Genomic DNA, 16169 nt, shown 5'->3' with positions numbered 1-16169 from the left:
GGTCAGGTGTAGCAGTTACTAGATTCAGCAGTTTAAGATCAATTATTAACACCAAAGATAGAAAACAAGCAAGAGTGACACTAGTCTTCATGTAAACAGCTACTGTACTTGATGAGCCACCAAAGTGATAAGTTACAGAATAAAAGCTAACAGATGTACAAAAAATAAACTTCAACAGCTGATAAAATGTAAGCAAATAGTCCTTTAATCATTTGATAGCACTGCTTTCATCAAAACAACCGCGTTCTCTCAGTTCACACACTTCATCAGATTGTACAAATGAGGGCAGCTCCACTTCTCTGGATGGACACAGTGCAGGTGCGGATGTGTGCAAAGAGCGTGTGTTGAACAGATTTACACCTTGGCATAGAAAACATGCATGCACACAGATTCACTTTTCACACTTCATACAAGCCGTAAGCGCACCGAGGAACGGAAAATAAGTTACTCTGACTGTTTGAGAGGAAATCAGAGCACGGGACTTTAAATTAAACAGAGTGATGAGAAACAGAAAGTCAAGCGAATACTGTTAAACCAGCCACTTTGTTTGTTGTGTGTTTTAACATAGTGAAATCAAGTTCAAGAATTTAACCTTGAGGATCATTTGTCCTCATCAGGTTTGAAGCATTTTGGTCGACCATGTCAGAATCAGAAGTAATGATTCCTTACAATATTAGATACCAGGAGCCCACCCACATCCTACCAGTCCTCATATATGTTCTTAAGTATATGTCTAGCCCCGATTACTTCCTCATCATCAGGGGTGAGGTGACAAAAGGAAATCCTGGAAGAAATCTGAGAACATTCATCACACAGAGGAGACAGTGAGACGCTTGGATGGCTTTTTGAGAGACCTAAAATGATCATCGGACACTCAGTCTTATAATAAAGCTGTTAAAGTTAGTGTAAGTGATTTCTGAGAGAACTGGTCCATACGTTAACTTGGCAGTCAAACAAATGTACTCCTCACAACTATAAATAAAAAGCAATATGGCAGAATAAGGGCCGATTGTGACAAAGGCCTAATCCAAACGACGACTTCCCCATGCACTTGCAGGGAGCTCTGCTACACTAAACTGTACCGTTCTGCTTCAATGTGGCTACTGGCTGTTTGGGAAAGTTCCTGTGGGACTTGCCCAGAGTTCAAAGAAATAGTGCTGACATGTACGTAAACATTGTTGCCCCCAAAATATGAAAACAAAGCGAGCAGGGATGCAAAAGGGAAGAAACCACCTATAATTTTTCTTACTGGAGATGCAACATCTAGCTACTTGCTTTGTTTGTTTGGCTGGCCTTTGAAGTAGTTTGTATTTTCAGTGAAACATCCTCATGAGGGGGCGCTGGTTTGGTTTAGTAGGTAGAGTAGGGACCCCATGTACAGAGACTACAGTTCTCATCACACTGATTTCAGGATTGATTCCAGGTCCCTGCATGGTTTGTTGAAGGCCACTCCCCTCTCTCCGTCCCCACATGTCCTGTATCTCTCAAGCTGTCTTATCTGATGAAGCCCCAAAATAACCTAAAAAAAATCCTCAAAACAGATGACATCATGGTCCTCATGACTTTTGGTGGGCTGCCTAAATGTGTTACAATGTTAAGTCGTAAACACAAATTAATTCTGGAGCTGCAGCTCTCCCTCTTTTCTTAAAGGGATCCGTTGTTTTCAGGTAACATGATGTCATCGAAGTGTGTCATAGACTGTAGAAACATGTACAGTTTTAGGAACGTCACCCATCTGTTGCTGAAGAGGCGTTATGAAGCCCAAAGATGTCGGTCACCATGTTGGAAATGCTGAGGCAACCTAATTTTCAGTCAACCTGGAGGCAGGGAGGTAGGTTGGCCCCGAAATGTATGTGCAACACTTAGCCTTAATGAAAAAACAGACGGGTTATAGAAAAATTCATGCCCCTTGCAGTTTTTATGAATACAGAAATGAGTTACTGAGACTGAGAATATTTGTACCTGGCTGTCAACATATTTCTGCTCCAGAAATGTGCCTTTTAACAAGGAACCTAACAGGTGTTCTTTTCTTTTTGAGACATTCTCAAGTGGAAATATAAAGACCTGCAGGTTTTTGCATGACCACATTAGCTTCATTTTTTAACACTTGAGGTTGCTGCTTGGTCCAGTTCCACATTTTTACACTATTCTACACCCTAATGGACTTAAAAAGTGTGCACTTGACATAATTTAAGACTGTGTAGTGTGTCCTCACTCACTTTAGTACTATGTTTTTAATATTTTAGTGTTTATACAGTCCGTGAAATTACAGAATGTCTAAAAAGCCCCCCAAATATGTTGTTGATACTTCCCTAAAAACACAAACAACTCCACAAACCAGCAAGAAAGAACCCCAACAGGTACTTTCAGGGACAGATAAACTTCCTTCTCTTTGGACACCAGAAGCCTTTACATGGAGGTGTAGCTCTGCTCCTAAATAATGAGGGCTTAGAGGAGGTGTGGCAGGGTTCAGTGTGCTGTGTGTGAATGCCACTTGTTGCTTATTCACTGGAATAGTTTTGTTTATTTCCCTCCAGGGAGATACTTAAGACTTCAGGGGCCTGTTTCAGATGCATGTTACATGAAAAAACCTTTCTTTCTCATGTCAGACGGTCCTGTTTTAATATACTTAAATGGATTTGCACCTAAAGGGTTAAACACTTTGTCCCATCTCAGTGAGAGGTGAAAGGATATCCCGTTCTGCTTTTACAGAAGCATATCTGTTATACATCTCTCTGTTTTAGGCTGATAGTTTCCTTAGTGAGGGTATTTAAACTATATCCAAACTTAAAGCTACATTTCTGTATATATTTATGTCAGCTGTGACGTTATGATTTGAGATCCACTCAGCAAGTTTGGAGTGAATTATCTCTGAAGGAACGCCCTCTAGTGTTTTGTGATTTGAGGCCCATTTATTTAAATCCTACAGTCATCCCTTTATCTTACAGAAAGCTTTCAGTTTTGTGAATTACAGCGCTTCATGGCAAAAGTACACAAAATCAAAGCTCATCCCTCGACGTCCTGTGAAAGTTGGAGTCTAAAACTATGACGCCTCTTTGAATCACAGGTTAATTTACCCCAGCAGTGTTTTGGAGTTTGCAATCTGATGACGACTAAAGTTGGGTTCTGCCCGGCTGGCAGTGATTTTCAAATGAACACACCCTCAGAAGTGTCTGGATTTGAGGAAACAGAAGAAAAACAGAGTAAACATAGTGGCTTACAGTAAAACAATGTGCTTAAACATGTGGGCAAACTCTCTGACCTTTTCTAAAATAATAACTTAACAATTCGAAACTAAAAAATCCTCAATCACTTCACATCCACACACATCTGCTCCTGTTTCCCCAGACGGTCTACATTTATAGTGCCATCCAGAACCAAAGTTACAATTTCAAAACAACAACAAAAAGCTTTCCAAAAAAACACATTTCAATAAATTAAGAGGAACGCTAATGTGCTCAAAAATGATCCTCCACACCGAACACATTCAGAAGTCCTGTGGCTGGAGCTAATCGGACAAAACCGTCCTTTTGAAAACAGAGCTACTGAATCAAGTAAAGACAAAATTCACCTGGATAAGAGGTCTGGAAATCAGCTGGAGAGAGCGCCGGTTTGGACACAAGGATACTGTCATTACACAACAGGCTGCATTATTACAATCATGTGGAAATGTACTTTAAACAAGAAATGTGTGGGGCTGCAACCGACTCAGAATCGTATCAGGTGGAGTTAGATTTTTACAATTTGAATTTTCTTTTTGCTCGGTACCTACTCAGTGTTTGAAGTCCCGTCAGCATAGTTTTTGACTTTAACTTGATGAAGGATTTTATCCTAACTATGTAAAAGTTAAAACAGCTCTGGCTGCAGTCTTAAAGACCTGCCAGCGCCAAGAACATCAGTGAAACGTCTTTCTGTATATGATCCTTCTGTACTGTGTTATTACTAGTTTGAATTACCAGGTCTGTTTGTTTTGACCAAAAGGAGCAGCTAATCATCTCCTGTAAAAAACACTTGAGAACGATACAGGCGGAGGAGAGATCAGTGTTCAAATCAGTTTGTTAGTCTACACCCAGCCCTGCCGTTGCCCCTGCCTTCCTCTGCGAGCAATGACGCAACAAAACAACTGCAGGGGTTTATGGGAAATATGAAATAACTGATGGTTCACGCTAAATTGTCTGAATGCAACTCATTTTATTAACAATATGCATCGTCACTCAATCAAGGGAGATTCTGTTCTTACGCAGTCCAGAATCCTGAATCCTGTATCCTTGTGTCCAAACTCAACACTAAAAGATTCACAGCGTTGACACGGTTCCCAAAAAGCCTTGAAATATTACACCTGTAGAATCTAAAAATACTATTACCCAATGAAAAGAAAGAAAACAATTGAAGGCCGTTTTCTTTCTCTAAGAACCTGGCTGCTCTGACCAATAGTGGGTAAGGTTACATTCAGGTGCATGGTGCCTGATTTTTCACCAGTTTCTGGCTCCCGTTGCTCTCTGCCTGTACATGTCAGTTTTCTATTTCATGAGCTCCGTCTTAGACCTGCTCTGTGGCTGCTCTCACATTGTATAAAACTGTCTCCTTCTTGGTTCCTCTCAACAGCAACGTTTCTTGAGGTCAAGGAAAAGCTAATTCAAACACAGCCCGGAGCTCATCTGTGTCACATGAACGGCAGCCTCGACTTCATCTTCATTATCTAGTCTGCGGCCTTTTTGCAGTTTTCTTTGGCTAGTCTCAGTCTGGACAGGATGTGTTTCTTAGGGAACTTTAAAGTGGTACACCCAAACTGGCTCACCCCTCCAGTGTCTCCTGGGAGTTTCTCCCGTCTCTGGACCCAGCTGCGCCAGCCGGGCTTCCAACAGTACACACTGTCATAAAACCGTGAGCCGTTTTCCCCGCCCAGAACATAGATCCTGCGTTTCCACCTGGCCACGCCCCCAGCAGCTATCCGCCGCGGCAGCCCGGGGAACACAACAGGGCTTGGGGCTCTGTCGCTTCCACCGCCTGCACCTCCCCGCTGCTCTGCGCTGACCATGACCCCTCCCCCAGTCACCTCCCTCTCTACTCCAGACCCCCTACCCTCTCTGAAAAACAGCACACGCCCCGTGGCGTCCAAAGTCTCCAGATTGGTGTAGTTTCCATCAAGGAACTTGGTGGTATCTCTCATGTATCCTCCGATGGCACAAACTCCACCTCGAACAGCTACTCCTCCAGCGAGGCAGGTGGCCCCAGAGTCCAAAGACACACGTGTCCAGCAGTCTGTGAGGGTGTGATAAATAAGCACACCCGAGTGGACCACCGCTCGGTTCTGTTCAAGTGTAGTTCCGCCGAGAATGTAAAGTCGCCCTCGCAAGGCTGCACAAGCAAAGGCGCGCAAAGGGAGCGGTAACCGAGGTCCCGGGACCCACTGAAGTGTAGTCAGCTCCAGGATCTCACTGGAGTCCAGCAGAGCCGAGCGGTTACAGCCACCCAGAGCATAGAGTGAGTCTCCACAGCCCAGCAGACCCAGCATGGCCCGGGGCTGAAACATCGAAGGCCTCTCTATCCAGCAGTCCAACACTGCATCGTATTCATGCACGGCTGCAGACACAGAGCCTGTCCGCAGGATTCCCCCTGCTACAAACAGCCGGTCTCCTACAGCCGTACAGCCAGGACTGACCAAAGAGCCCAGCGCTGCTATCTTCTCCCACTTCCCTGTCCGAGGGTCAAAGCAGTCCACTGTGTAGTCTCTCAGAGCTAAATTATCCTCTTCCCGAGGAGTCAGGTCCACACAGACGATCTTTTTCTCAAACATGCCCTCTCGAGGTCTCAGAGGCCCTCCAAGGCCCTCACCAGCTGCAGCAGGTCCCAGCTCCTGGCACAGTCTTCTGCTCTCTTCCTGGGACAGCAGCCCCGGCCGCAGGTGGTGAAGCAGTGCTGGCATGTGGGCATAGCGGTCAAATGGTTGGTGCTCTGCCCAGCGCCTGGCTGCATCATACACCTCTGCCTCAGAGTCCACCCCCAAACGGTCGGAGCTCAGCAGGCTGCCTAAGGTACCATGATCCAGAAGGAGGAAGTCTTTCTGCCGAGCCACCCGGGGGAAGTGCTGAGCGACCAGCCGCAGGGAAGCACGCAGCAGCAGCTGGTCATGGTGAGAGCGAGCCAGTGAGTACATCCCGAGGCAGTTATCCACTGAGAGGTGCTCAAACAGAAACCTTGGGAGATAAGAGAGAAACGACAAGTGGAGATGAGAGGATAAAAGTACAGAGGAAGGTCAACACAAAGATCCAGACAGCTGAATTTTAGATAATGGTGAATAAAGCTGTAAATTTGATTATCTGCCATCCTAACACAGCTGATTTACCTGGAGCACAGATCTTGAAGTGGCATGACCTGAAGGCGGTTGGCGGCCACAAACAGATCCTCTGCCGTGTCCAGAGAGAGCCCTGCCTCACCGGTGTACACAAACTGAATCACAGTCTCCATGACAGACGGCGTCACTTCCTCCAGCCGGATCTCGGTGAGACGGGACTCAACCAGAGGGCTGGTGAACATGGCCCGAAAGTACGGGCTCACGGCGGCCAAGAGGACTCTGAGTGGCGAGGAGAGAACATAGAACATGGAGGATGCTGCTGTCAATTGGTAACCACTGATAAACATGCAGAAATGTCATCTTAACTTAAGATTGCCTCATTTCCGTCTCTCCTTTATGTTTAACAAATTAATTGTTATCTGCAGCCCAAAGTCAAATGCTCTTTTTTATTTCTAATCATTAATATTATGTTCCTTTTTCAGCTTCTTTGGGCATCAATCATACCTGTGACACATGAACTTCTTTCCCTCAACAAGAAGAGTAACATCACACAGCTGCTGAGCATCCAAGAGCTGCTTCAATCCTAAAACACAGCAGAGAAATGAAGATGGACCAAAGAGAGAACAAAGGAAAGACAGAGATGTTAGAATCAGACAGAAAGCTAGTTTCCAAATTCAAATAACGCCCTCTGTAGTCTCGTAGCTTTTCATCTCACCGTGTGTGATGTAGTCTCCCAAGGGGGTGGTGCTGTCATCGGGGAAGTCCTCCTCCTCTGAGTCACTGTCGGACAGAGGTTCCCCCCCTCCTCCGTCCCCATCCTGCCACGGCTGGGGACGCCAGGTGACTGTGCCCCCCCGCACCGCATTCATCTGAGGTACAGTACGAAACACTCAGAGTTCAATGCAATGCAGTCGCTTCAATTGTAATAAAGTTTTAGAAGCAAATTTACAAGATGATAACACGGTTACAGAAACAGAAATACTAGGAATAAAGCATTTTTAAAGAATTAGTCACCCTCTGTAACAGAGAGGTCTGTGTGTGAGAGAGGCTTTTCACAGATGGGACCCTGATAACTCCTATCTCTGAGATACAAACCCAGACTCAGGGGTAGGTCTGGACCTTTTTGACCGGGGGGGTGCAACTGGAGGGTGGCATAAAGTCTGTCTACACACACACACATGAATACATCTCCCTAGCCTAATTATTTATGGAATAAAAGAGGAGATGTACATGCAAAATAACAATTGAAGTACATAAGGGGACGTGCACCAAACACTGACGTGAAATGAAGCCAATGCAGAGCAAAAAGCTGCAATTTGTTGAGTTTCCACTTCAGGCCGTCTCCAAAAGTCAAGGAAACCCCATCAGAGGTCTCAATACCTAAATTCTTTATTTGTACAAACTGTATGAGGGTGATTTTTTTTAAAATAACTCATCTGTATTAATTTCACTAAGACTAGTTATGCAGGGTGGTGCTGGCCTTGCAGTCTTAGTGTGCACCCCATATACAGAGGCCATAGTCCTCGTTGCAGAGGTCGCTGGTTTGACTCCCGGCTGCGACCATTTGCTGCATGTCTTCCCCCACTCTCCACCCCCACTCTCCACTCCCCACGTTTCCTGTCTCTCTTCAGCTGTCCTATCAATAAAGGCAAAAAAAACCCCCCAAAAATATAACTTTAAGACTAGTTATGCATACTATGGCATTATAAGTGCTTGACACTGATTTGTCTGACATGTTGTAGCTGTTTGCCCGCCTCAAACATTATAAAGACCTGTCTCAACTTCAACTTTCTGCAGGTTTCTGGATCAGCCTGAGGTGAGTTGGAGTCTGCGTTTCCAATAAGACAACCACTGCATTTCAGCTTCATAAACCCCCCTCAAAAACCAGTAGGTGATATAATTGAGACCACATTCATGTCTATGATTGTAGCATAAGTCCTGCTAATAGCCAATCACAGTTAAGGATTTTTGGGTGGCCAATCAGACCCCAGTGAGGGCCTGGGCCACCCCTCGCCTCCTCCTGGGTCCACCCCTGACTAGAAGAATGAAAATATGACACAAGCATCACTCCACCGTGAACACAGTACACTGAGTACTTCGGTTTTCTTTACCTTCGCTCTTCTTCTCGTTTCCACCGTGAAGCCTGGTTGGGTCCCACTTTTGACAGGAATAGGTGAGGCAGCTTGGGGCAGGCGAACTGTATCACAGGACCCGGTTGTTACCAGAGGCCTCGGCAGGCTTTTGTTGCTCCCATGTGGATGCCTTGGTCCTCCGGGCTCAGCTGAAAGGCTCGTCCTGGCCTTTTTGAGGACTCGCGTCAGGCTACTCGCTGCTCATCCAGGTCCGAGCACAACATCCCTCCTGACTGCCGGACCAGACTGGCTTACAAAGGAACTATCCTCCCCGCTGTGCAGAGTCTCCAGTCCGAACACGCATCAGTCCACCATGGCAGAGAGTCGGCACGTCCAGCTCGGTGGTGGGACAGTGAGGAGGGTAGTTTTTAGTGCCTACGGGGCAGAAAATTAGGATTGAGTTAGGGTTCAGTCGGCCGCACTTGTCACGTCTGAACCGGATTACCGCAACGTTAAACTTCCGCTCCTCTGATTGGTTGACCTTTGCCTCGTGACGAATGTTTGTAGCTGGGTCGTTTTTATCAATGCAAAATTAAATAACTCTAATTATTATTTTACAATGTGTGACAACTGATGTGTTAAAAAGCAGATGTGTGTCTAAAAGTGATATTTAAAAATAAAATATCCGTTTTATTGTGATTCGGATCGCAGAACACTGACTTCCGCGTCCATGATGCGTTCACGGAAAACACGATTTTTTACAACCGTTACTTGCTCTCTGTTTCCATGAACAACTGAAACAAACAAATAAATACATGTATCATAAACATTAGGAAATACAATCTGTGACCATGAATTACATCTACCCCTTAAGGAAGAGGATTAGGGCCATTGAAAAAAGAAAATGATGGTGAATTAAAATATATATATGTATATTATTCTGAGAAAAAAGTCAGAATTCTGAGATTAAGGAATTCTGACTTTTTTCTGAGAATTCTGACTTTTTTCTCGTAATAATAATAATAATAATAATAATAATAATAATAAATTGGACCTTAGTTATCATTGGGTTTTTTTCAGAGGCCCTAATCCTCTTCCATAACCCTTCAAGTGCATTTCCTTTGTGCAACAATTTAATAGGAGATCGGGTCACCTACTGTATGTATGGAAGCCTTTTGCTGACATGCATCAATGTCAGATGTTTTTTGTTGAGATCTCCAAAGATGATCACAACCCGATTCACCAGAGTTGGGAAAAATAAAGTGGTAAAAATTAAACTTTATGCTTCAGAAATCAAAATGTATTCAGATTGTAATTTTAAAAAAATCATATTCATTTCAGACTGGCTTTTGTAACATTGATTTAAATGCTTTGCTTTTGAGATACAGGAAAAAACGGTTCGTCAAAGAGCGTAATTGCAGTTATTCCTACACACCATGAATGCAGCATCCATAATGACACTAAACATGGCGACCTGCATCAGCATGGTTGCAAAGGCTGGAGGGACTGCACTAACTCTGTTAAACCCTGTAGCCTCACAGTGTTTGAGACAAAGGACAGGTTTGTTTGTGCGCTTTACACACTGGGCACGGAGCAGTTTGTACGAGCATGTCTGTGAAGGTTACAGTGACAAGCCGGAGCTGGACATGAGAGCAGTTTGTGAGCAGACCGACAAAGTCATAGCTAATGTGGAGAACAGGAAGGGCGACCTGCGAGGGGACGATGTCAGGAAAATTGTAAGTGTTTCCTGATACAACCAAACCATGACAACTGTGTCTTCTGATAGTAGTGTGTATCTGGCATCGAGAGCTGACTGTGTGTATTCTAAGAAACAAACACACACACACACACACACACACACACACACACACACACACACACACACACACACACACACAAACACACACACATTACTATTAAAGAACTATGATTGTCCCTTAACTCTATTTTTATTTTTTAATTGAGGATGCATTTTCCTATGAAACTGTGCATTCCCAGGTAATATGTGTAAAGCACGAGTTAAATTAAGTGTCTTATATAAATACCAATGTGTCCTCTAAATGATTAGCCTAAATATCAGACAATTTTAAGGCATACTTATTTCTCTACTTTGAAAAAAATGGGGCTATAATTATGTGTCAACATACATTTTTTATTATGGAGTGACATCTTCTAGTTCTCTCTACAAAAAAAAACCTTATGTATGAAAACAAAACGATGAAGTAAGAGTCCATTTTTGCAGATTGGAACCTGACCCCCCAAAGAGTTAAAATTTCAAATAATCCTGAAGCAAATGTTTCAGTACATTGACACACTTAAAGGCTTTTTCCTCTTAATGTATATGTATACACTGTTATACTCTGTAAATTCAAAACAAATATGTGAGACCATCACCATACCATAGATTTCAAGTCAAGTCAAGTCAAACTTGTCATTCATCTGGATAGCTTGTATACAGCTGAACAACATTGCATTTCTCACATGGCAGGTGCAAAGCAGTGCAAATGCAAATAAAACAACAGACAAACAATACACGGACAACAAAGACAGAATATAAAAACAAGACGAAAAAACAATAACACGAGGACAGACTAGAAAACAGCTGACTAAAACTGAGCAAAGCTTACAAAAGATGAGGAAACATCAACTCATGTCTGCTGTAATCATCATAGAGTTCACATGTGTGTGTGTCCTCTCTGTAGGTCTGTGCGTGGCAGGAGCTCCAGGCAGTGAGGACAGAAATCTCTGGGCTGGAGCAGCAGAAGAGACACGTCAGTGAAACAGTCAAAGCACTGGTGGTCAGTATTTATTTATGCTAATGTATCTCTATTGTTATGGCAATGAGAGATTTAAATCATATAACGTTATTTTTGACATTTCTTTAGTAAGCCATGAGCTCAATAGGAAAGCAACTGCAATGTTTTTGTTGATTGTTGTAATATTAGAACTTAAAGATGCTAAATACTTAATGTCGAAATGTACAAAAAATCTTCACTTTTTACCTCAGGTTGCGTTTGCACCTATGTAATGTGGCTTTTTGTTTATGTTGTGTAAGTTTTGAGAGTATCAAAATGCACCCATAATTCTCACTTTATACTCTTTTTACAGGAGAACAACAACAAGAAAACCCTTGCCAGTGTAAGTTCAACTTTGGTACTTTAGAATGCAAACTTGCCAAAACATAGATATTGAATCAGTTCATATTCGGAGACTATCTTCTGTTGTGTTTCTCTCAGCTTCCAGAGTACACCCAGGCTCTGCAGAGGGGTCGGGAGATCCGCACAAGACTGAATCAGCTCTTACCCCGAGAGACCGAGCTAGATCAGGAGTACTACGGGCGAGCGCTCAGACTGCCCAACACCACACACCCTGATGTGGTGAGGATACACACAAACACACACACTCTCTCTGAAGCATCGGAGGAGGATCGTTTTCCTTTTAGTGTTTTTTGAACTCTCTTAAATCCCTCTTTGTTTTCTATTTCAGCCAGTTGGAGACGAAAGTCAGGCGAGGGTGGTGGAGTTTGTTGGAGAGAAACCAGGTGATGGATGTGATGTGATATATGATGTCATTTAACTGAAGAATACAATCAATTATAATCGGCAGTGCTTAAATAAAAATCTTAAACTGTTCTTTCTTTTCTGCAGAGTTTGACTTTAAGCCCAGAGGTCATGTGGAGCTGGGGGAGGAGCTTGGTCTAATCAGGCAGAGGTGAGGAGGACTCACTTGATATTCATCTTCCAGGCTCACTGTGAACCGATCTCTTGCATCCTTTGTTCATATGAATAAAGACAATTGAAGAAGACATACTTTTAAGTCAGTCTGCTGCCAGAAAACAAAATCAATTGCCTCTGATTATAGTAACACCATAACAATTAAGATAACCTCATTTGTTCAAATCGGGTTCACAATGCTTTGTTGCTGTGCCCTCTCCTGCAGACATCTAGCTCACATTTCAGGCCACAGGTCTTACTATCTGAGGGGGACTGGGGCCAGACTTCAGACTGCACTCCAAAACTTTGCATTTGATAAACTGCTGCAACGGGTAAGCATGCGTCTGGAAATACCAGATAACAAATCTGCAAAATGCATGCATATTTATGTTCTTTCAACCTGTACAGACCCAATAATAAGTTTCCCTTTGACTCTTGCAGGGCTTCATTCCCATGGTGGTCCCGGACATGCTGAAGGGGGCAGTGTTTGTGAGTAACAGAGCTCAGTGATGTTTGTTTCTTATTATACTTGGGCCCACTTTTAATGTTGAACTGTCTCTCTCCTGACCTCTGCTCTCCTCTTTTCTCATCACTCTATTTTGTTCTCCTCCAGGAGGGTTGTGGGATGCAGCCTAACGCCCACCGCTCTCAGGTCTATACACTGGATCCAGCCCGTTTTCCTGACCTCAACATGGCTGGCACTGGAGAGGTTGGAATTGCAGGTGAAACTTTATTTACTTGCTTAAGCATGAGATCTAACTACTCTCAAAAACTTTGACTAATGCATCAATATTTATAGTCAATGAAAGACTTTTAAACCTAGCTACATGAATCATTCATCAGGAATAAGAACTGAAAGCATCAGCTTTACATGCACTGTGTCTCTCTCTCTCCTGTAGGTTATTTCATGGATCATGCAGTCAGCTGGATGGACCTTCCTGTCAGGTAAAATGCAGCTCTCACTCCTCATTTGCTGCAGATGTGTTTATATTAAAATGATTGAATCTGACATGATCTGTCATCTCCTCTGCAGGTCGGTGTGCAGCAGCACCTGCTACAGAGCGGAGACTGACACAGGCAGAGAGACATGGGGGCTCTACAGAGTTCATCACTTCAACAAGGTGAAGTGTGCAAGGACATTTTGTTCTCCACATTTATAACATCACACAGATTAAAATTTGAATCTTGCTGATAGGACTTAGGAAGATTACTGAACTCAGATTCATGATAAGGATGTAACTTTGTCAATAAAGACTGAGGAGGCAGCAGATTACTTCTCTTTGTGGACAATAACTGTATTTTGTGTGTGTTCTTGTATTTGCGTTTGTGTTTATGTGTGTTTATCCCTCCAGGTTGAGATGTTTGGAGTGACAGCAGATGAAACGGGACAGGAAAGCACCCAGCTGCTGGAAGAGTATGTCTCTCTGCAGAAAGAGATTTTTTCTGCACTGGAACTACACTACAGGTTAGTACAAATCCAATCTAAGTCATCCCAATCTTTTATAGATCTAGTTATTGTGCACAATATTTGTATGCATGTCTCCATTTACATCAAACTATGCAAGCTGGGTGGGCAGGAGTATTTAGTCACTCTATCTGGTGACTAATTGAGCCTGAAAAAGTGGAATTCTGTCCCCTCTTCTCTTTGACTTGGACAATCCCTCTAACAGCAGACAGCTTGCAGGATTGGATGTATGGTGAGGGTAGTCTTGTTAATCCTCTGATGAATGCTGATGACTTAGTTATATTGTTTCTTCACAGTACTGATTAACAGCAACTTAAGTTAAATTAAAAGAGTGTCATGATGGTAAAAACCAAAGACGATCTGAAGCAAAATTTTCCTCCATTCTTTATTTGGGATCAACAGCTTTGTCCGCAGAGTTAAATATTTAGGTCACATCATCAGGAATGACTCAAGTGATTCTATAATGTGTAGCTCCAGTGCTGCAAAATGTATGCACAAGCCAAGATACTGGCACTTAAGTTTCAGATATGCACAGCTGATGTTTTATAACAGAGCTCTGGAGAGCCTGCTGTACACCACTGCACACTGCCCTCTTGTGGTGCATTTATCGTACAGCTAAAATGAGAAAGCTCCATGTGGCATACAATGATGCATTTCTAATCCTACTGAAGGTACCGAGGTGAACAAGTGCGAGTGATTTGTTTTGGAAAGATTATATATACACCTTTTAATCACTGTACCTATAAATGATAATTGATCCATTGTTGTGATTTTGTCTTTATTATATCTGTTTTTTTTGTCCTATGTATATAAAATTAAATAATAAAGTCTGATACTCAGCTTGTAGTTTTTTCTGTTGTTACTCAGAGTGCTGGACATGCCGACACAGGAACTGGGTCTTCCTGCACACAGAAAGTATGACATCGAAGCATGGATGCCCGGAAGGGACAGCTATGGAGAGGTCAGCTTCGTTATATCAGTGACACCTTCCTACTTTCTGTCAACATGAGTCTGAAAATGATGAAGCTCTGAGAAACTGTGAAACCTGCTGACCCCTTACAAAATTAGAACAATTACAGAAGAGTTGTTTGAGTGATAAACAGAAATGGGGACGTAGATTTCCAATGTTTGGATTCTGTTTGGTTTCATGTTTCTGCTTCTGTAAGTGATTTCTCTCCTCCTTTCTTCTCGATATGCAAACATATCAGATTTCCAGTGGGTCCAACTGTACAGACTACCAGAGCAGACGCTTAAACATCCTGTATGAGAGAGAGGACGGCAGCCTGCAGTACGCCCACACAGTAAGACTGTAGACGAGGCAGCACTAATCTACATCACTGCAGGTTTACAGCAGTTTACCAACTCAACCATGTGTTATTTCCCCCCCAGGTGAATGCTACAGCGTGTGCAATCCCCAGAACCATCATCGCTATTCTGGAGACACACCAGACCAAAGTAAGACAACAACATAAAGACACATTTCAAACATGGAGATTTACAAAAAGCTGGAACTCTTTGATGAAGGTTTTTTATTTAATCGTTGATGAAATATATGCATGTAAACAACTCATTTTCAGCGTAAAGGTCACACGAGACCCCAAATTAGTTTTTGTCTAATGTCTGAACAACATCTGACAGCTGGAAGTGTTGCGCTGTACAGGGAAGAGTCTCAATACTAACTGTGTGTTCAGCTGGATGTTATATTTCCATGCCTGTACTCAGCTGACAATGAGTGAAAAAAGATGTGACTTTTTAACAGATACGAGGTTATATAGCACATTTTTTTGAACATACCAAAGATTTCCTGCAATGTAAAAAAACAAGAAGCCCAGCTTGTTACATTTTTAAGACGTAATAATTTGAGGATAAGTCATCTTGGCTTAACATCATCATTTTGGATGCTAATTAGTAATGACATTTCATCTTTTGCGCTCCTTGTCTCTCCAGGAGGGAACTGTGCGTGTCCCCCGAGCCCTGCAGCCTTATTTAGGTCTGGAAGTGATTGAGAAGCCAAAATACGTTCCACTGAAATACATCGGACCAAACCAGCACACTCGACCCCCCAGGCCTGCTCCCAAGACCAGATGACCCAAATACGAGTGTTGTGCTTTATATCTAGCCACCATCCACAAAAAACAGAGGTGGGAGGCAGTTCACATTGAGTCTGCCAGATCATAAAAAGGAAGATATTTAATACGCAGGAGGATGTGTCGTACAGTCTGACTGTTTGGATGAATGCTAACATGATTACAAGGTGATGGATCAGCACATTACATCAGGGGTTCCCTGTAACTAAATATGTTTATGACTCAATTTGTCATATGCCATGAAATTCAAAGCCTGAACATGTTTTTATCTCATAAGGGGGATCATTGTCAGGAATAACAAATAAATAATATATCCTGCTAACTTGTCCTGTTTTCAGATGATGTCTTAACCCATATAATAAATTATTTATAAATAGAACTCAGGTTACAATAGCCTTACAAAGACAACAACAAACATGTGTTCACATATACATGTGTGCTTTTGCAGTGATGTACTGTACTTGGAGTTAGAATGAGACCTTGAGGGAGGGCTCTGTAGACAGGCTGATTTCAGAGGGGACAAAAAGATCTGTAAAT

General features: G+C 42.9%; 2 protein-coding genes across 2 annotated transcripts; one reads left to right on the top strand and one right to left on the bottom strand.

Annotated features, from left to right (window-relative positions):
• Positions 1-182: 182 nt before the first annotated feature.
• si:dkey-260j18.2 (uncharacterized protein LOC325231 homolog) lies at positions 183-9097 on the bottom strand. The gene is made up of 5 exons (XM_034700806.1): positions 8407-9097; positions 7011-7164; positions 6800-6878; positions 6347-6574; positions 183-6197 (listed from the first exon to the last, which is right to left on the bottom strand). The coding sequence occupies exons 2-5, from the start codon at positions 7162-7164 to the stop codon at positions 4700-4702; spliced, it is 1959 nt and encodes a 652-aa protein (XP_034556697.1). The 5' UTR covers positions 8407-9097; the 3' UTR covers positions 183-4699.
• Positions 9098-9798: 701 nt separating this feature from the next.
• On the top strand, positions 9799-15954 carry sars2 (seryl-tRNA synthetase 2, mitochondrial). Its single transcript, XM_034701733.1, has 16 exons — positions 9799-10103; positions 11070-11165; positions 11476-11505; positions 11604-11744; positions 11854-11908; positions 12015-12078; positions 12307-12412; positions 12522-12569; positions 12694-12802; positions 12980-13025; positions 13114-13201; positions 13433-13545; positions 14413-14506; positions 14754-14846; positions 14935-15000; positions 15493-15954. Exons 1-16 carry the CDS (start codon positions 9804-9806, stop codon positions 15631-15633), a joined length of 1590 nt encoding a protein of 529 aa, XP_034557624.1. The 5' UTR covers positions 9799-9803; the 3' UTR covers positions 15634-15954.
• Positions 15955-16169: the final 215 nt, after the last annotated feature.

This window comes from Notolabrus celidotus, chromosome 14 (assembly GCF_009762535.1).
Source record: "Notolabrus celidotus isolate fNotCel1 chromosome 14, fNotCel1.pri, whole genome shotgun sequence".
Classification (NCBI taxonomy): domain Eukaryota; kingdom Metazoa; phylum Chordata; class Actinopteri; order Labriformes; family Labridae; genus Notolabrus; species Notolabrus celidotus.
Note: the sequence above shows the minus strand (reverse complement) of the source record. Positions and strands in the feature narration are given on the sequence as shown.

Coding starts and splice junctions, on each gene's coding strand:
- si:dkey-260j18.2 (XM_034700806.1), bottom strand. CDS start 7,164: ATGAATGCGGTGCGGGGGGGCACAGTCACCTGGCGTCCCCAGCCGTGG. Junction 6,879..7,010: donor GGGAGACTACATCACACACG/GTGAGATGAAAA, acceptor GCTGTGTTTTAG/GATTGAAGCAGCTCTTGGAT. Junction 6,198..6,346: donor CTTCAAGATCTGTGCTCCAG/GTAAATCAGCTG, acceptor TTATCTCCCAAG/GTTTCTGTTTGAGCACCTCT.
- sars2 (XM_034701733.1), top strand. CDS start 9,804: ATGAATGCAGCATCCATAATGACACTAAACATGGCGACCTGCATCAGC. Junction 11,909..12,014: donor GTTTGTTGGAGAGAAACCAG/GTGATGGATGTG, acceptor TCTTTTCTGCAG/AGTTTGACTTTAAGCCCAGA. Junction 14,507..14,753: donor GAAGGGACAGCTATGGAGAG/GTCAGCTTCGTT, acceptor CAAACATATCAG/ATTTCCAGTGGGTCCAACTG.